Raw genomic sequence first — 22,024 nt, forward strand, 5'->3', positions numbered from 1 at the left:
GAGATTAATGTGAAGGAAGAAAACTGTTAATTGTAATTTATGCAGTGTTTCGTTTGCCAAAAAATTGTATTCAGTGTTTTATAGGAGGTCCTGCTGTTAATGGTAGTGCACGTAAACTCATAGTGCCATCGTAAGGCTTTGGTTCTACCGTGTCTCCCCACTGAAAGAGAAGGAAGCATTTGCTTGGCCTAATCGTCATTTGACTCATCACATTAATGCAGTTTGATACCTGTTACGCATGAAAGCACCAAAGCTGTGCCATGTCTCAGTCATGCTGCTTGACTCTGAAGCATTGGCACTGTGGGACTCCCTGCTGGTGTGAGGAAATGTAAAACAGTCGAGCTAGCAGGTTTCTGCATGAAAGATAAAAGGAGGGTAATTGAAATCCGGCACTAACAAAATGAGGACGGATATGGATGGTGATGATGGTCGGACACTTGGATGTTGGAAGAGCATCAGTAGTCGAGAGTGTCCATCTTTCTTACAATTAAAAATCGTAGGAATGGTAAAAATACAATTTAGAAACTTGAAAACAGAATAAATACTGTATGTTCATTTAAAAAAAATACAGCATTTTTTTTAACATTCTCACTGCAAATAATGTAGTGTTGATATAATAAAATAGATTTTACCAAGTTCAAGTGTTTCATACTCATCAGTGACAATGTTCACACTCTTAACATCAAGTTGATTTGAAATCTTTTAGTTGAAGTTCTATAATTTGTTCCTTTAGGTTTCTGAACTGGAAAGAAAGGGTTCCATCCTCAAAATACTATAATAAAGTGCCGCTTCCTGTATCCAATTTAGCAGGGTTACTTAATGCCTTGGTTTCAAAAAAACAACATTTAGAATAATATTATAATTGAAACAACCCCATTTATTTTTGTCTGCACATATGACAATAAAACGATTGAATTGAATTGTATCGTTACTTGAGAGTGATCCTATATTACCACCTCACTGCCAAAGAATGGATGCATTACAGTAAGTGTACACATATTGTATCTGATGTATATTTGTATACTAATATGATTTTGTTGGAATAACACTGCACGTATAGCTGAAATAATATGCTGAGTTTTGGTGTTAAACTTTCATTATTATGAAGCCTGGCAGGAGTATAACAAAACATTACCAAGCTGTTATTCCATTATATCTACTAGAGAGATGTCAAAGATAAATGAACACTGTGTTTGAAAGTCAAAACCCAAACTATATGGACATATTTTAAGCTAAAATGTACCTGTATCATACTCAGTGATTGTGGTGCTACGAGTGGCGGCATAATTTGTGACTTAGAGCTGATTTGGGATGAGCTCCTCTCTCGTGTTGGTTAATGTATTCTGATGTGATTGGACGATAAATCTCTCTGGAAACATATTTGATCTCCCTCTCTCTCCCTTATTCAGTTCGCTTCCTGTGTTTTCCTCAAGCCTTAATCCGAGAAATTCATGAGAAATCTTAAAAAGGGTATTTTTACCCAGTATTTATCACCAGCAGAGATGTGATTTTTAAGAGTGTGTCTCCTGAAAGCCCATTAACAGATTTCTTCAGCTTATTGTGGATTTTTTTTTCTGAGGATAAGGGTGTCTTATGTAGATTATAAATCCCTGTGTGATTTTTCATTATAATTAAACTTGCCTTCATTTAGTAGAAACTTGGGTCACGGTCCATGGAGCAAGTGATTAGCTTTTGCAGAAAACAGAAAATCTGGTACATCTATGTCATGATTCAAAATGTAAATTTTGATGCAGATCCAGATTCAAAGACAAAATAAAATAATTCTTTGGATTCTTTGATTTAAACTGCAAATGTAGCGGATTGTGTAGCCTTGGTGGAGCACTCAGTGGCTGCTCTCCAGGTTTGTGTGTGGTCGGTCATTACACAGTCTGCTAATTACTTCCAGTCCATCTGTCTTAAGTGTGTGTGTTCCTCAGTTGATGTAGCTGAACGCTTTAGGTCACTGAGTGCAAAAAATTCCTATTCTTAATACATGTTAATATCCTCATATAGAAAAACCTCATAGATGTTTGTGGTTATGTACTTCAGTTTTTGTGAGGACCAGTTTGGACACATTTTTAGACACTGAAGGTATTTGTTCCAGTCTTCACTCCTCAAAGGGCTGTTTAAGGGACAACTTGGTTTTAACATTTAATTTTAGAGTAATAATCTGGTCTACAAAATGTCCGAAAATTGTAAAACTCCTTGAACTTGAACAAGTTCGGTTCAAGTCCAAGGTGACATGTTCAAAAGCCTTGACTAATACTCCAAAACCTGAAGATATTCAGCTTACGTTGATGTAAACCCTTGAAAAGTGGCAATGGATTAAGTTTTTAGATTAAAGATTTAGTCAGTTATTTAAACTGTTGCCTTTGCATAATTAATTAAGCAGCAAATCATTTTTGCTCTACTTGGTCTTAGGGTTAAAGTTAAGATTACATGTTTTGTTGTGGCTGTTTGGCTTATGGTCCTCACAAGTGCGGAACTAGTTTGCGTGTGTGTGTGTGTATGTGTGAGAGACCTGGAGGGCACAAACCTCACTGGTCAGTTACAGGCTAGCGTGACGTCATCCCTTCCCTTTAGTAAAACCATTAGTTTGAGTTGCATTCGTGTTAAAATCCCCTGAACACATCCAGTGCATTTCCCATGTGAAAGTACATTAGCACATATGTAGCCAGCCGGAAGGTCAACTGTCTGTGTGTGTTTCTGAGTGTGTGTGTGCTTATTTTGTCTTTTCAAAGTGGATCTGGCAACCTTCATGCCATACATTCACTAACTATGCTGCTTTACTATTGGTTTTAGAGATTATTGATCCTGAATTTCACTGTTTATCTCTAAAATCTATTTATTCTGCCCTCATATTGCAGTTTATCAGTAACTCTTGCTGCAACAAAGAATAAACCAAAGAATCATTTTTGCTTTCATCTTGCTTTATCTTAAAGTGATAGTTGGGACTATTTGTAGCAGTGGTTTAAGAGGTACTTGTGTATAGTCAATACAGTATATTGCCCTTGGTAGATCTTTGTCTGCATGCCCACAGTTTGGAGAAGCTGGCAGGAGTCCCAGCCCAGACGCTAAGCAAAGTAGCCTACTGCTATGAGCGGGAGCAGTAGAAAAATGTATTTAAGTCACTTAGAAAAATCATTATCAGTTTAAGTGAATGCTTTATTTAGAATATTTTCACAGCTTTACTTTGCCATCAGACAGCCCTTTCCCTACGCTCGCTTCAAAGCCATTGAAAAAAGCAGTAATTATACCTCGCAGAACATGGGAGTTGCTGTTCTACCTCCACCTCAAGCGGTTAGTCTTCTTGTGTTATTGTGTGACTTTGTTGTTTTAATTGGTTTGTTCAGATCCAAACTAGTGTGACGGTTAATTCATCGATGCAGCAGCAGCACAGCAAACTCCCTTGTTCTGCAATGTAAAGCTATTGTTTTTGTGGCTTTGAAGCGAGCGAAGAGAAAGAGAGAATGACTTCAGTCTTCTGTGGAAAGGGCTGTCTGATGGCAATGTAAAGCAGTGAAAATGTTCTAAATATTGCATGATTTTATTTTTCTAGGTGACTTGAATACAGTTTTCTTCTAAGTAATACACTAACTATGGATAAGAGCTTCATACAACCCCACTTCAAAAAGTTAGAGCTATCTCTTTAACACGCTATATTAAGTCATATGTACATTTTGAGCAGGCCTGACTGGTAATAACAGCAGGACACCAGTGTGTACTTGAACTAAAGAGATCACAGCAGACTATATCATCCAATAGAAACTATTGCATTATCCAATCACTGGTCACTGTAAATGCCACATAAATAAATCTCTACTGTACTATGCTGCTTCCATCTAATGTACCTATGTCCTTCTAAAGTAATTATATGTCACAAAGCCTAAAAGTCAGTTGCTCTCTCTTGACTGCAGTTGTGTAAAAATGTGACCTTAAATAACGTTAAGGAGCTTAACTGTTTTTTCTGTGCTGGAGTCAGTAAATTGGATGGTTGTAATTCACTGCAGTAAAGAAGTCACTGGTTTGACCTCACTGCAGGCTGTAGGCAGACTGAATTAACTAGCAGCATAGATTTGCCTTTGACGTTTTGGCTCAACACAGACAGAAGCAAGTGCTTTATTATTGTATTCATTTCCCCATTCTGGTGTTTCATTTTCAAAAGTTTGACACTACATCCTAAGTTCAGTGTAAGTGCTGAATAATTTAGAAACATTTATTTCGATGTTGTAAGCTAATGTCTTTCTTGTCTTCCCATATCGCTCATTAGCTGTGTAGTATGTATAAATATACTGTAAGTGCACCTAGAATACATTTGTCATCTTTGACATGGCATACAGTATGCTTTTCTTTGTGGACATTTACACAGCACTTACAGTATCTACTTAAATATAACTACTTTAAATTACACTTAAAGTATACACATTTACTGGAGTGAAATGCTTAATTATGCGCTGAAATACTGAATTTGACAAACTGCTACTTTAGGGAGTGAAAGTGGATCTAAAATGTGTGTTTTTCATTTTAACAAACATAAAGGCCTATAATGTTCCACCAAAATATGGTATTGTTTCATAGATATATCATTGTTAATGGTTTCACAGCTGCAGATATGCAGAATATTTCAGATATATGTGGAGTATTGTTTTTTCTGTTGCTCAGTTTATTATCTCCTATGTGTTGCGTATAAGAGCTTAGTTTTGAAGATCAGCCCCACTTTCACTGGAAACCTTTGGCTGAACCTCAGGAGACCTGAACCAGCTCTACCACACAGTTTAGCAAACACAGGCGAGCACTCCACCCCCACGATGCTCCAGTCAGTCAGTCTGGAGTGCTCTGCTTGTCTGTTTCTGTTATTTGTACAGTCACATTTTATGCCTCCCAATTTTTGCTCATTTACTTGTCTCTTTTTCCTGTGTCAACTTTCTTATTTGACAACACTCATCTCACATCTTTCCTCTGACTACTTTGTATGTGCACACAACTCTTCCCTGGTCAGAACATCCTCTGAATGTCAGAAAAATTATTGCTGGCAATACGTTTAGATCAATCATTTTATTTCTCATTTTGTTTTTGTTCTAAGGTCAGGCTTAAGCTGCTCTCCATGACAACCTCCTATACTGGGAGAACAAGAAAGCCGATTGAATTGACTGGTTTCTCTTGTTGGCAGAACAGCAACAACAGCCCCGGTTGGGTACAGGTGCTATTAAGAAGTAGAATTGGCAATCCAATCTCAAAACACCAGTGGGCAATATATAAAAATAGCCTGAGTGACATTTGACATGCTAACAACCATTAGGACCGCAACATGAATTACAATATTTGTTGATGGTATTTTAGCTTGCCAACAGACTTGGTGCTGATAGTGTTGATCCACAAGGCGTTTACAGGGAATCAGTGATCCATGCACCTCAACAATCAGACAATGGCCCCGCAAGAGGTCACTTAGGAGCTGTGCCAGGCTATGCTGCCATTTTGGCGACGTGGCAGCACTGCTGAAAATGCAGATCATGTAACACTTCTCACAATTCTCACAATTTTAAGGCAGTGTGTCCATTAAAAATTCAAAAGCATCTTTCACTGAGAAGGATGGAAGCACAATATCCAATTCTCTTAACCTTTTCAGTGCCGTTTGTCTGCCTCCTAAAGCGTCCTACACATTATAAAATGAAGAAATATTTGCATTTGCACAGTTGCATTCCAGATGATGGATTACATTGATGCAGAATTCCGGTTTCTCTTGAAAAATGATGTTGCCAAATGCATTTATTCTGTAAGTGTCAAATGTGACACTTTCTCACAGATTAATGAAATAAGACCTTTGGTTAAACGGTAAATATGAGCTTACAACAGCATCATAACCAATGAATTAAAGTGATGAAAACTGCTTAGACAAATATTCACTCAAACGTCAAACCATGCCATCAAACTTCTTTGCAAAGACAACATAACCATAAAAAAAAAAACTGCTGCTATTTATTGAGTTCCCTGTAGCCTCAATATGGAAAGTTTTTTTAAAAAAAATATTTTACAATATAAATAATGAGATAACTGGGGTTAATGTACTCCCAGGATGTCAATGTAACATCAACGAAAAAACATCCCATCATGACTTAATTCAGACACCTCTCCAAAACTGAGGGGCAGCTGGTGGCAGCACTTTGAATATTTTATGAGATTCAGTCTTCAGGCAGGAATGTTCTGTCAGCTGCTTTCTTAATGTCTACAGGGAGGCCCAGACGCAGAGAAAACTGTGAGGCTGCAGCTCCGTCAGGACCAATGGTCATTTTACTTCCTACAAGTGAACATAGCCATTGACACTTTCTCATATCATCGATAGCTGTGTTCATATCTGTGAGCATTAGCTGGGGCACTGGCTGTACTCTTGGGCTGTAATGTTTTGGTGCATTTTTGATATCCTGCCGCTGAGTCTCCCATTCACGTTGCCATGAATAAACCTCTTAACAGAATATTTCTGTCCACTTGTGATGTCCCGCCCACTGCTTCAACGGACTGCCAGCTATAAAACGATGTGGCTTTTCTGGCTCCTCTGCCTTTGCTTGTTGCCATGGCTTCTGTTGATATCAGGATGTAGCCACAATCCCGAGTAAGACCAAACTTTCTGATGTTTCCATGCTACAGCAGCAGTGACAGAAAGAAGCCTTAACAGCGAGTCTCCTTATACCGGAGTATAAGCTTATCTCGGCTTTTCTGTCGTCTCTGTTGTCATGCATGGACCCAAAATCAGCTTTTCTGAGTCAACACATTAAGAAAGTGCACAAAAATACAGAAATTTGCTGTATCATGTCTGTCCCCTCCTGACCCATTCTTGCTGAGCATTTCTCCCCCGTTTCCCCTTTCTGCGATTACCTTTCTTTCTTTCACTTCACATAGTTTTCCCTGTATTTCTCCTTTCCTCCTCTGTGTGACTGGATGAGAGCTGACAGACTCCAGTAAACCCTCTCAGCGGCCTCGCCCATTAGCTCTGTCATGCGTTCAACTCGCCTCAACTCCCCAACTGTGTCTATTATAGAACAGAGTCGGCAGGCCCCGCCACGACCTGAAGACAGTGCCAAGGAGATTTCAGACTGGTGGCAAATCAGTTTTATGATGATATAATAATCTTTCATAATAATAATAATAGTCTTTCATAATAATAATAATAATAATAGTAGTCTCTTCGGTGGAGAAACTGGCTTGACATATTAACTTGGCACAGCTTGCCTCTGCTATAAGTGGAGGAATACATAATAGTAATAAGAAATGTAGTGAATAATGAAATTAATTACCTCTGCTAATGAGGAATTGATTGCATTTTTTTTCAAATAACTTGCCCAACTTTGCTGCCAGTTCATACAACCTGCCGGCAAATTAATAAAGTAATGCTATTGAAGAATAAATGTGTTAACTCTGGCACTTGCCAAATAGACGGAGATGATGGAAACTCCATTCTGGATTTTTTGGTGGTGTGGTGATTCTTTGCCACGGTGGAGTCTGCAGAGTTAATTGCATCATGTGTTGCGAAGGGACCCAAATTCAACGTTTAGATCCAGTTCCATTTGTGGGGTACCAAGTGGGGCCAAACAGATTGTGTGCATGTGTATGAGACCATTGTTGTGCATTCATTTAAAATTACTGTAGTGTGTAGTGATCCAGGCAGTTTGTAGACCTAATGAAGACTCTTCATTTATACGTAGGATATTGGATTTCCAAAATAAATCTCAAATTTTACATGATGCTCTCCTTTTCTGATGTTCAGGCATCAAACACAGGAATTTAATTTTCTCAGACTCATGATAGATTTAGTATATGATGCCATAGCTTTAATAGGCTTCACTGCTTTATAAGCCGTGGTCCATCATATCTAAATATGTACATATTAGAGCTTAATCCTCTATCATAAAAGAATGTAGGCAAGCTTAAAGTGTTTATGTGTGTGTGCGTGTGTTCATGTGAATGGAATATGTGCCATTTGGAGAGCATCTTATGAGTCCATATCTGTAAGTACATACAAACATGCATGCTTGTTTGGTTTGGCATATCGGATGGATTTGCATGTGCTTCTCTGTGAGGACTTTTGTGCAAATGTATATGAAATGGTGTCTATCGAAACACTACACGAATGTATACACATGACACTTGATTACAGCCATCTCCTTTATTCTGAGTGTAGTATAGATGTATTTGAGGATAAATCATCCTAACAGGCGCATATATAGACTTGAACATGAAGATTATTCATTGGGACACTTTCACATGTCATTGTGCTCAAAACATCTATACAGCTGACCTTTAACCGGGTCTCTCTATTGATGCTACCAAGTTGAACCATGGAAACAAGGCATTTCTAGGTGACTGGGTGTTGTGCTAATAGTTTTTAGTCTGTTATCAAGAGATAAATTGATGTCACTAATGATCAGAAATGATCAAATTGCAGATAATAATGGTAACAAATAGAGGCCCTCATGATGATATCATTTTCATGAATGTCTGCTTCTTTAATCCTCATCCTTAATCCCTAAATCCTCTTTATTTTTGCTCTGTTGTTTTCTGTTTCTGTTGTGCTCTATTGGAAGTAGTTTCAAAGAATTAGACAAGTAAATATACTTCAAGGAAAGTAGAAGCAGTTTTAGGGGGGGTAAAATGAGCTAAATATCAGCACCGTGTGTCATCTTGATGTTGATAATCATTATGACAAGGTAATGGCTTGATATCTCAAGATAAATGGTCTAAAAACGTTATCAGTAACAATGACTGCACCCAGTTTCCGTAAGGAGATTGAGCTAAGTCTTAAGGAATACTGGAAGTCATTTTCATGGCTGTAAATATTCCAGAATAATTCATAGGAGTTGACTCTAAGTATGCCAGTCCAGTGTGAATGTGCATTAACGGGTAACCCTATTTTTAGAGCTCCGTGTATGAAACGTTTTCGAATTGGCCCAGTAGATCGCCTTAGCCTGCAACCAGGAAGGGGGCTACAATAACTACAGCAAAATCCTTTGGGTGAACTGTACCTACATCTAAGAAGTGCTTGTTTTTGCCGCTGACAGGCTCAGATTGTTATTTCAATGTTAATGTTAATGTTGTGAATGTTATTCGAAGTCTCTGACAACATTATGGAAAACACCACTATAGAGATAGGTGTGATCCAAGGGGTTGCAGTTGCCTCAAAGGATTATGTGCAACCATTGCAGCCTGTTTTGTCGCTGCTGGATCAATTCTGACACTTTTTATACCTACAAGAATCCAAATAAAAGTAGTTCCCACATTTAAAAACATTAGTTACCCTTTAAGCATCTTGAACATATACCATCTGTTGTTGTTACTTGATTGCATTTGTGGTTGGTATTACTACTTCATCTGTGTGTGTGTGAGAGTGAATAATGCGTAAGAAGATTATATACAGTACACCAGCTTTATTCTGAATGCCATAAAACTGAACATATTTCATGGTACTACCAAGGCCAGAGAACAAAAACATCTTTATGTTTTTGTGAGACATATATTTTCTATTTTCCCTTATCAGGGTAAATGTGTTCCTCCTTTGTTGCTTATTTAATAACAGAAAATAATGTATTCATGCTGCATAATACAAAATGCTCTATCGTCTAGGCTTTGTGCTCTGCGTTTGTGTTATTTGTAACGTAGATAACATGAGGATTTTCTACAGTCTGCTGCTGGATTTGTGCAGAGGCGGCTGAGCTTTAAATGTCCACATGATGAACTGGTTCTGACAGCCGCCCATATGGCTGGAGCATAATGGGTTTTGTTATTCAGGGGGTAAATCTGCAGGTCACGATCCTCCTTGGTCTCTTCCTGACCTCTCTGTCAGGCCGACCTTCACCGTCCATCCTCTCTGCCACTCGCCTGCATGGCCGTGGAAATTTACATTAACTCTACAGTCAATCTTGTTCTGTTGCTGTTTTGGTTGAATTCTGTTAAATGTACAAAAGTGTGTGCCACTTGTGCCGTTATATATTAATTCCTCTACCTGTGATTTTTCTCCATTTTAGGATTGTGTTGTTTTACTTTATTAGATGAAGCTGTAACTCAGATCGAAACAAACGTTTGGACATCGCACTTTTAATACAAATGAACAACCAATATTGTTGTTGTCTAAATACTCCAAAAAAATCCTTCGATAGAGAAGATCTTAATAGTAAAATCTATTTGATGACAAAATTACCACAAAACGTCTTTAGTTCTATAAAGCAACATGTGAAACTTTCCAAGCACTTTTTTTAGCTTTGGTCATACACCTTACCTATTATTCTTAAACATGTGAATGAATTTGCACTTAATGTTACTCTCCCCCTCATTAATCCAAGAATCTGATAGCACATACACAGTGCTGGTCAATTGGCAGTGGACGCAAAAAAAAAAAAAAGCACTTGCAGAATTTTTTTTAATACATATATATGTATTAAATATTGTCTTTAATACATTTATGTTAATGTAATCTACTCAGTCTGTTGACTGCATGAATTGTTTTACACTTGTAATTAAAAGTTCAGGCGATAATAACATGAATGATTATGCTAATTTGTTAATTGTGATCTTCTGTCTGTAGGGACTCTCTGCATTTATGGTTACATGAATGTCAGCGCTGCAGGCCAGATGCCGGTGATGGAGGAGCTTGTCAGTGAGAGGTGAGCTTTAATCAGCTTTAATGTACAATGATTGCTGTATTTGTTATTGTCATGTGATGTGCTAAAAATATCTATTATATTGTATGTTTTATGTGTATTCTGTACGGCGACCTTTAGAGCTTTGAAAGGCGCCCTAAAAATAAAATGTATTATTATTATTATTATTATTATTATTATTATTATTATTATTTCTGAATGAACACTTCCTGACCCATTGTGTAACACATCACAATATCACCTTTCCAGATAGCTTCTCAAAATTGCTAAGTTTATGTTTATTATATGTTTTTCTGTATTTAAAGATTCTATACACTGTTGAATCGCATGTGACCTTCAATTACATGTTTGAACCCAAGCAGCCTGGTGAGGTTAATTGGTGGGCTTAAAACAACATTCAGTAATTTACTTGAATTTTCCTATTCTTCTTGTGCATCTGTAAATGAATACATTCTGTTTGCATCTTGACATCTGGGGGTTGCTCTGTGACCGTAATTAATAAGGTTAATTAGTAATTATTCTCTGATAAAAGGGTCCCCTGACATTATTAGTGGTGTTTCCATACAGTACAGTTACAGTGTAACAGCTTAAAGGAAAACAAAAGAAAAGACAAAACAAAGCAACATTAAGTGTCTTAGTAAGGTACTCCTCTACTCTTGGCCTCCTTGTTTGATGGCATGCATTTTCCAGATATTCATTCTCATTTGGTGATGGTGATGGGAAGTGCCAACACACTCAGAGGTGTTTACTAGGCTTAGTAGTTGGTGTCCTTTTGACCTGTGTGGAAGCATCTGCATTTGTTATGATTCTCCCTTACATTTCTCAATAAATTGTCACCTGTAGTGTTTTTAACACTATGATAAAATAAAAGACAACAAGTTACAGTCACTGTTTATGATTTCTAGTTTGTAGTTGGAAAGTTAGACCTAAAAGCCCCTACAAAATGACATGAAACTTTTCTGACATGAAATGATTGCTCTGGTTACTTCTTCAAGGATCTTAAGATTTTTATTTCAACTGAGGACACAAAGGACAGCTTGGGATTTCTACTCCCTCTGTAGTTTTCTTTCCCTCAGGCCCATTGGTTTGATTAAAACAGCAATCCTGCTGAAACTGTTGGGTGGTCTTTTATTTTGCTGCTTTTGAATGTAAAGAGCCATTTTATAGTTTCCTCTGTCTGGCTAACGTCCTTTTGCCTGGGGGGTGAGAAAAAGATTTGGAATTTTCTTAAATTGTCACCGTAAAGGCTTCTTGCTTTGAGTCACAGACCCACACACAAAGAAAGGGAAAAAATATGCTGAAAAATATGCATAGAGTGAAAGAGACAGAAAAAGACAGAACGCAAAGGTACAGTAGGAGAATACAAAAGGTTACAGACACTGAAGGATAGATTAGAATATCACACGGACACTGGAATCAAATTGTATGTCTCTGTTATTGTTTGTCTACGCTAATCATCAATTCTCAATAAGCCTTTTTGTTTGGGAAATTTGCACTAATTTTTAGAAAAGTAATTATCTGTTATTCTTAAGATGACCTCATGGATTTAACCGTGGTTATTTCTTACACTAAACGAAATTTTACCAAACCAAAACATTAAAAGAAAGTACAAGGATGTGTACACTTCCCCTCCAAAAGTATTGGAACAGTGAGGCCAATTCCTTTATTTTTGCTGTAGACTGAAAACATTTGGGTTTGACATCAAAAGATGAATATGAGACAAGAGATCAACATTTCAGCTTTTATTTCCAGGTATTTACATCTGGATCTGAGACACAACTTAGAAGTTAGCACCTTTTGTTTGAACCCACCCATTTTTCATGTGAGCAAAAGTATTGGAACATGTGACTGACAGGTGTGTTTTGTTGCCCTGGTGTGTCCTGTTACAGTGATTATTCAAACAATAAATAGCGCTGAATGTCTACGTTCAGTTTCAGATTTGGGTTTTGCCTGTGCAGACTACATTTATAGTTAGAGGCGTAACCAACAAGAAAACCAGAGAGCTGTCCATGGGTGAAAAACGAGCAATTGTGAAGCTGAGAGAACATGGAAAATCAATCAGAGTCATTGCACAAACATTGGCCATAGCCAGTACAACCATTTGGAATGTCCTGAAGAAGAAAGAAACCACTGGTGTACTAAGTAACAGACGTCGAACAGGTAGACCAAGGAAACAGGTAGACCAAGGAAAACAGCAGCAGTTGATGACAGAGACATTGTGAGAGCTGTAAAGAAAGATCCTAAAACAACTGTTGACATCAGCAACAATCTCCAGAGTGCAGGAGAGAAGGTGTCACAGTCTACTGTTCGCAGAAGACTTTGTGAACAAAAGTACAGAGGCCACACCAGTAGATGCAAACCACTCATTAGCAAGAAGAATAGGAAGGCCAGGCTGGGATTTGCCAAAAAGTCCAGAGACAAGCCTAAAAATCTGGGACAAAGTTTTATGGACTGATGAGACAAAGATGAACCTTTACCAAAGTGATGGAAAGGCTAAAGTTTGGAGAAAGAGAGGATCTGCTCATGATCCCAAACATACAAGCTCCTCTGTGAAACAGTGGAGGTAATGTCATGGCTTGGGCTTGCATGGCTTCTTCTGGGATGGGCTCATTCATCTTCATTGATGATGTAACACATGATGGCAGCAGCAAAATGAACTCAGAAGTCTACAGAAACATTTTGTCTGCCAATTTAAAGAAAGATGCAACCAAACTGATTGGGAGATCCTTCATGGTGCAGCAAGATAATGATTCAAAACACACTGCCAAAACAACAAAGGAGTTCATCAGGGGCAAGAAGTGGGAGGTTTTAGACTGGCCAAGTCAATCTCCAGACTTCAACCCTATAGAGCATGCATTTTACCTGCTAAAGAGCAGACTGAAGGGAGAAACCCCCCAAAACAAACCACAACTGAAAGAGGCTGCGGTGAAAGCCTGGAAAAGCATCACAAAAGCAGAATGCAAAAGTTTGGTGATGTCAATGGCTCACCTAAAAATTTGGTGTTCCGTTACAAATAATGCTAACTTCTAAGTTGTGTATCACATCCAGATGTAAATACCTGGAAATAAAAGCTGAAATGTTTTCAGTCTACAGCAAAAATAAAGGAACTGGCCTCACTGTTCCAATACTTTTGGAGGGGAGTGTATGTCTGTTAAAGGATTAGAATTAGGGTTTTAATGTTGAAGGCCAAGGTCTTGATTTATGAGATGGTAATGTCACATTACATGACCCAGTTTTGAGTTGGGATGTTCTGAAAGGGATCCATATGAGTGTAATGGCAGTAATGGTAATGGCAGTAATACGGACGCCTCCAGCAGCCTTGAGCTCAACCTCCAGCTAGCCAGTGTGATTTATGATGCCATATCAACCCATCCCACGCAGTGCCCTACATACATACATCCTCATGTCACATATGTTAATTAGGGTGGTGACATATGTGTTAACATGTTCTTTGTTTGGTTGATGACAGAGCAAAATGAGGTGGTAGATAAGTAACACACATTCATGCACTAAAACAGGCCAACATCTCAGTATTATTACGTTCTCAAAATCCAATCTCCATCTTTAAGAATGACAGATAATCTGCTAAAGCATTAAATGAAAACTGTATATAGATCCTAAAAACACACTCAAACACAGATGCAGACATAAATTGGCAAACATCCTTTACTACTGGGAGGGAGATCATTTTTAATGCCCAATTAGCATTATTAGCATAATTCTAAATCTTCAACATACTCTTGCTTAGTTAGTGGAAACACTATCTGCTGTTGCTGCTAACTTACCAAGGGGCAAAAACCTATATTTGTCAAATCACACATATCGCACTGCATGTTCTGGCAGTTTAGTGTCACATTACTGTCTTATCTCTCATTTACCAAACATCTAGCCTACAGTATATGCTGGGGTTTGTCCTCTGGTATAGATGATTCCTAGTTACACCTTTTAACATCAGCACCTGTGCCAAATGCGTTCCACATTTTGCACACTTTCCTGCATGGGATTTTGAAATTTTACGTAAGCTGCAGTGTACCTTGTGAGGCAGCTGGATTTGCAAGATTACTATCACATAAACATCCATGTTGCCAGACTCTTATGCGTTTGTGGTAGAATGACGGTAGTTGGAACCAATCAGCATTAAAATATAACTGGGGTTTAGATGTGATGACAGCAAAAAGCAACTAACAGCAAAAAAACCACAAAAAAAACAATGGCGGCTCCCAAAGAGGTTAGTGCAATTACTGCTAAAGCATCAGTTATATCTGAACTGGAGAGTATAATTTCATTTCTCAATTCTCCTGACTGGTTTTGACTAGAGTTATATGGTTCGTTGATCTGATTTGTTGAAGCAATTCTGTGTTAGATGATGATGGACAGACGTTCATAAATGGTTTATCCAATCATCTGCCAAGTGTTTTTTGAACATGCCTGCCCCTTTACAAACAGTTTCCACAGAAAGCCTCCTAGATGGTTCTGTGTTACAAACCATCTAGGATAAGATGGTTCTGTGTTATAAACCATCTGGGCTGTCAGGTTAATCTACAATAGCGCCACTCTGAAATGATAACCCACTTCCCTCCAGGTGGAAATTTTGCAGAACCGTGGGTCCTTAGGGCTCGTAAAGCACAACCCAGTTCTTTGAGAGGTTTTCATTGGTCAAGACGGTTTTGCAATGCTTTCTGACAGATTGTCAAGGGAATAAGATGATACATTTTTCTATGTCACACAGAATTCATGTAATAATTTGCATAGAAATATACAGATGGTTTGGAGTTTTTTCTCACAAGATCCTATTTATCAGAATCACACCTACACTACTCACAAAAAGTTAGGGATATTCGACTTTCAGGTGAAATATATGGAAAATGTAAAAAGTTAATGCTACAGTGATATTATATCATGAAAGTAGGGCATTTAAGTAGAAGCATGCAATGGTAATTTCTTCATCTTAAACAATTTATTTAAAGAAAATCTGACAACAGTGGTGGGTATACCACAACAAAAAGTTTTCGGTGTCTCAATAAATTGGGATGTGGCCAAAGGACGTCCACTCCTCTTCTTTCTGTGACTCTTCCAGTCTCTGTATCACTGTTACAACCTGCTGATGACACTCTGTGACCCTCTAAGCTCAGTGAACACCTCCGTCTGAGGACTTCCTGTTTGAAGCCTCCAGTGTTGAGGTGCTGCTGATCAATTGTTAGGTGTCGTCTTGGTCTCATGATGTCAGAATGTGAACAGCATGATGAGGAGGACTGTTTAAATACCAATTCTAACTGAAGCAGGAAATGTATTGGTCGATTCATGGATCAAACCTGTTGTGAATGTTGCTGTTAAGCTTCTTGTTAGAGAACAGCAACTTGTGCAAAAAGTACTGAAACACTGAACAGTTGGACATGTGCATTCAAAAGTTTAGAGAAGGTCACATTAAGTTCACCTGGAAAGGTTAGAATGCATTTTAGGTTCATCCTGAAATTTCACCTGAAAGCCGAATATCCCTAACTTTTTGTGGCTAGTGTATTTAATAGCCATTTGAACTGCCAATTTCATTACATCATATGTACACCACAATATGGAACATGAATCACCTTTTTCACTAATATCAATAATCAATCCATTCAAGTATTTGTCCAAATGTAAACGGTACACATGAACTTTGCCATGTCATTTTGAAAAATCTACTGTTGTATGCGCTGTGAAACCAGCAGGAACAGTCAACTGTCACACTTTTTGTTTGACAGTATGCTTGTGTTTTTTCTCTAAACTTGGCTAATCGGCAAATGTAAAGCTCTTCCGCTAACTGGTGGGATTGCAAAACAAGTTGTAAAAGACATTACACAAGTTCCAGCAGCAAGCTCATTATGGTAAGCTGCAATGGCCCTTGAAGAAAACTCTGATGCTCATTGCTGATTTTCTTTCACAGCTGGTAGAGTTTCAAAGTTGATCATTTATTCACTTGATATGGTTAGCCTTGTACTGAACTGTATTTGAACTCATCTTCAGAATTATCATCTATTTTCCACAAGTTTGGAGACATATTGTCTTGTGATCATCTCATGAGCTCTTATGGGAGACAAGCTGGAAAAGATGCTTAATGTATGTCTTCAATGAGACAGAAACTTTCCCCCTGGTTTTAGGTTGTTTGTGAACAAGATTTGTCTGCTATTATTGCACGATGATATTTTTGATTATCAATTCATCTGTGTTTTGTGCATTATTTGACATGTGTTGAGTCGTCTGTAGGCAATTTTCTACCACGCAGCAAACAGAAAGAAGAATGTCCCATCCCATGGGATGTCACAGTATAGCTATCCTTTACCAGCACTTAATATTTCAAATGTTAAACACATCCTGCAATGTAGTAGTTCATGTCAGGCATTTTTATGCAACCACCAAGTGTGATCATCCCGGAAGAGCCATACCTATTTGAGCCGTAAGTCAATAAGATGCAGTCAGTCAGACTCACAGTGATCAGATAGCAGTGAGCTTCTCTTTCCTCTCCCGGAATCGGCTTTCTCTCTCGCTCTGCTGTTTACTTTCCCTCTCTTCGCCACCTCAGGTGTTCTGTGACAGATCCTGTTTTCTGGATGATTGCTTTCAAAAGGAAAGTTCAGCCTCAGACAGCATGAAACCAAACAAAAAGATGGAAAGAGCAGGCCGCCAGTGCTCACTTCTGTTGTTACAGTACATTTGTCAATTGTTTGCTCATTCATTCTTGTTTGCTCATTCATTCAGTTCATTCAACAGTTATTCATGTAACCAACCCAGAGACGTAGCAAGAAATGGATCAGGATGTAAACTATGTCTATAAGGTGAGGAGACTGAACAAAACAGCAGTCTGACAAAATGAAATTACTTTTCATGATTGATACTAGAAATTCTTTTCTTCTTGAGATTTATCATGAAAACATAAGTATTTTGTCCTTAAAGAATAAATTGTCATGCTCAACAAGATACGAAATTAACAGAACTTCAACCACAGAAATTAAATTATCCCACAGCAGCATATTAGCATGAATTGATAAAGGTCAAATTATTATTTGCAATTTCAAAACATCATGAGCAATAACTAGGAAAGGCAATCTATCCAGTATTAAGATGAAAGGCTGACATGACTTGTAAAACGAATACATAAGACACCTGTAGATAATGTAATTTATAGACACAGATTTCAAAGATAGAAAAAGACCCAAAGGGACTCTGAAGGGAAATTTGAATATATTCAAAAATGTATTTGCTGAAAACAGAATAAATAAAAAAGATAAAACGGCTGTTGGCTCCAAAGCAGAATTAAAGAATTACTTTTAAAGATCAGTGTGCCAACAAGTTCTCATACCTAAATAACAAAACAAATAGTTTGTTGGTGCTTTGCACAAAGTATCCATATGACCAGAATCCCTAGGAAATATTAGAAAATATTAGATTAGAATGTATTCTTTTAAAAACACAGTTCCATCACAGACATTAGACATTGTAGAGAGAAGCATTTGACATAAAAATAAAACAAAAAAACAAAACAATGTAACTGATGTGGCAACATTACGTCATTTCCTTTGCTACTCTGAGGCGACGGCTTGAGTAAAACCCAACTATGCCATTTGTGTGTTGCAGTAATATCTGGGTCTTACTATTGTCCAATAGTATAAACCAACACCTTCTGTTGTGTAAGAGTAAATAAACTCTTAAGCCTGAAGTTTACATTCTGTAACCTTTATTTACCATCTTTTCATTATATTCAGAGATCTATTCATCATCCATCACCTTGAGCCACCTGTAGATGATTTTGACACATTGATTCTTCACTGCAGCATTGGCAGCAGCTCAATCTGAGTCTATTCTGCTTTTTTTTTTCTATCCCTCCATTCAGGCCCTACTTATGCCATTGGGTGGCTGTGTTGCAGAGTGCACACTTGGCAGCCAACACAGTACACCGTGTTTTTTAAATCACGCACTGAATAATTCATTCAGCATCTGCTTACGCAATCTCAATAAGAAATCCTCCATTCATACAAAATAGCGTTTGCTGATGCACGGAGCTGAGCATGCACAGGACAAACTGAAGCACAGAAAAAAATGGACGCTTAGGCTTTCATTCAAATAAAGCAGGATCATATCGGAATCGAAGCACGCTAAAGATACCTCAGAATCTCTGCCGATGAAACTAACATCTGTCAAGCCTCTGAGTCTGTTATCATCCCAGATGGACAGCAGTCAGCAGGAGGTGGAGTGTGTGTGTGTGTGTGAGTGTGAGTGTTGGGTGCTCCATTATACACTGTTTCCAACCCGTTTCCGTTCATGCCTGACAGGGTGATTTACCCCACCTGTCACTGATGGCTCTTCCAGGCACATGCCTACAGTTTCTCCTCCTGCTCTTTGATCCTCTCATTTTAGAAATTTCCACACATCCTGCAAAATTCTCAATTAGCGTGTTTTTTTTTCCACACATCTCATGACATTTCTTCCAAAGAGATTCATCACGGGTGTGGCTTCAATTGAGGAAAAGGTTGTGTCATCTTTAAGTTGTGTGTGTGTGTGTGTGTGTGGGGGGGGGGGCTTTGAAGGCTTCATTGAATCACGGTTCAGACCTAAGATTTTTAAAGGCTTTATGTTTTCTAAACTTTTTTAAAGGCTGATAACAAAATTGCTTTATACTAAATTTTGTTAAAGCTGCATTTTTAGTAGCAATGGATCAAATTACTGCGTATGATAGGGGTTAAGTGTCAAGTTTCCAGCGATTATCCCGCAACTTTGCAGTTCTCTTCAGCTGTTTGAAGCATTTTGGTGTCTCTCAGCTCAATGTTTTGGTTTAATGACTCGAGCTCTGAAAAACCCACTTGACACTACCTGTCCAGCACAAAAACAGCAGGCAAACAGTCAGCAACTAGGTGGTAGACAAAATGGAGCTTCTAGCAGCTAAACAAATGGATATTTATCTCAGGTGTTGTTGGAAGTTGAACACAGACCTAAAACAAGAATAAATATCAAGCTTTAATCAATCAATCCTCATCTTTCAAATGCACTTCACCATCTATATCAGTCGGCAAATGCACTAATTGTACCATGATGTTTGATGCTATTCAGTAGGCTCAGTCTGTAGCTGGTTTAAACTCATATGTGCAATTCAGTACAAAGGTAAGCCCGTGCAAGAACTTAGAGAGAGTTAATAACTCCACAGCCAAATATTTGCAACAGACTTATTATATCGACAACATTTAAGTGACTTTGTGGCCTTTCAGTTAGTTTTTAACAAGGCTGAGCCTACAATGGAGCTGTCAGTCACCAGTCGGGGAAGCTCCACTGTTAAAACATACTGATTTGTTCAGTGACAATTGTGAGTTAGTTAGCTCAGTTCAGTTTGAAGATTTGGCATTAAAGATTTGTTCGCACATATACTGAGCACCTCTATGTTCGATGTTTGAATTCGCCTTCCTCCCTTAAAGGAGATCTTTAGCCAGCTGTGCTTAACATTCACAAAAGATAACGTCACAATACGCTAATTTATTCATTGAGTGTAAAGTTCTAGATATAGCTGGCTGAAGGAGGAAAATTAGGAAATAAATGTCTCTCATTTTGTGTAAATGTCATCCTTGAGAGAATTGTCCTTGTTGCCAGATGTAAAAGGAAAAGCAAGAGTGAAAACAAAGAAAAGAACATAAAGCAGTAGAAAACCCACAAAACACCGTACTCACTGTATTATTCTTCCTGACTATATTCTGCAGTTTGCTGACAAAGACGTTCTGATTTCCATATCAAACAGGCTCTTAAAAAGATATTCAAATTTTGAGTTGTAGAACATATTGGCCCTTCTTCAAGTCTTGTATTTCAGTTTCTATATTCATACAGTTGTCTGTACGTAACCATTTCACACCAGTGTGTTGAATGAAATTCGAGAGGTTATGCATAATATTTTAATCTTTTTCTCCTGCTTTCATCCATCACCAAGCATAAGACTCTCATAGCACATATCACTCAGGATATGCAGCACGTTCATTCTACAGCATTAGTATAGGACAAAAGCAGGATAAACGAAGGAAGCGGAACTTTTTCACCTGCCACCTGCTTCCCAGGATGTCACTCCTGCTTTGATGAGGACACGATTTTAACCCTTGTCGTGTTGCTTTCACACACACACACACACACGGAAGGAAAGAATGAAATACGAACTTAAAAGAGATAGAATAGATGGGATAGAAAAAAAATTAATTTGCCAGCTTCTCCACTGAAACAAATATGTCATACTTCATGTTGAAGTGCAGAACAATTAGCTAATTTGTGCTGACAAGGGCCTCTAAGCTGAAGTCTGCCCCGTGTTTTCACACAGAGTTGTTGCACACATGCAAAGGCCAGCTGCAGAGAGTTTTTATGATCTTATACACACACACACACACAGACACAGAATGATTTTTATGGTATCACAAACATACACATACAAAATCCTATGTACACAATGTCATCCATACACACATCCATGGACACAATTCTCACAAAATCCTATGCACACACACACACACACACACACACACATGCACGACAGCCACGCAGTACAGTAGCATCCAGGAGTGTATTTTAATGATGCGGACGAAAACAGGAAAACACTGCTGTTTGCTTTGAGCTCCTGTGTTGTGGTTTTAGTCGTTACTGTCTCCACACTGCTGATTAAAGCCACAGCAGCTACTTCTCTGTATGGAAGGGATTAGCCCATGAGAGGGAAACAGGGGAGAGAAATTACAGCTGCAGGATACACACCCGATATGCAAAACTAAATATGCAAACTCGTTCTCTGCAGAATCTGTGCGTCAGATGGAGCTTAGAAACAATTCTTTTATGATTCTACATGAAAAATGTCCACACCCATGTGGAAATTATATTTTCTTTTGCCTCATGCTTCTTCTTCTGTTTGTCTTTAATAGAGAGCTGTATAGCCCAGTTTGCAATGGGATGTGTTGTCCTGAAAAAAAATTCAAATTTTAAATGAAGCATAGAGGCCCAAGAGGCTGACAATCCTAAGGTTTACTTGCAGAAATTTGACATCCCACTGAGAAAAGCGTCCATGCAAACTGTGATTATTTGCTAAATTGCATGTTTTGACAGTAATTTAGCCAAAAAAGATTGATAGTCTGTCTGGAAAAAAGCTAAGATGAGTACATCGCTTTGGACAAAAGCTTGAAATGAATGAATGTAATGTAAATGTAATGAAATAATGTCTCCAATGCAGCCACATTTAGTCTAAAAAGACATCACTTTTGGTGTAGATTTCATCGAAGTCATGTCAAAACATTCATCTTAGTGTTTGGAATGGATAATTACATCCTCAATGTAGTCCCTTGATTTTCAGCTGACTCTTTTAGCCAAACCCAAACACATTATAAATGAAAACTAAT

The 22,024-nt window shown here is 38.1% G+C and overlaps 1 protein-coding gene across 3 annotated transcripts in view; it reads left to right on the plus strand.

Annotated features, from left to right (window-relative positions):
- Positions 1-22,024, plus strand: part of htr4 (5-hydroxytryptamine receptor 4) — a 151,542-nt gene that overhangs the window by 33,716 nt on the left and 95,802 nt on the right. For all 3 annotated transcript variants that reach the window (XM_070836645.1, XM_070836647.1, XM_070836646.1), the window contains exon 2: positions 10,571-10,649. In XM_070836645.1, the coding sequence (XP_070692746.1) occupies positions 10,594-10,649 (56 nt within the window). In that variant the 5' untranslated portion in view covers positions 10,571-10,593. The remainder of the gene's footprint in view (positions 1-10,570; positions 10,650-22,024) is intronic.

Source organism: Pempheris klunzingeri, chromosome 9 (genome assembly GCF_042242105.1).
Source record: "Pempheris klunzingeri isolate RE-2024b chromosome 9, fPemKlu1.hap1, whole genome shotgun sequence".
In the NCBI taxonomy this organism is placed as follows: domain Eukaryota; kingdom Metazoa; phylum Chordata; class Actinopteri; order Acropomatiformes; family Pempheridae; genus Pempheris; species Pempheris klunzingeri.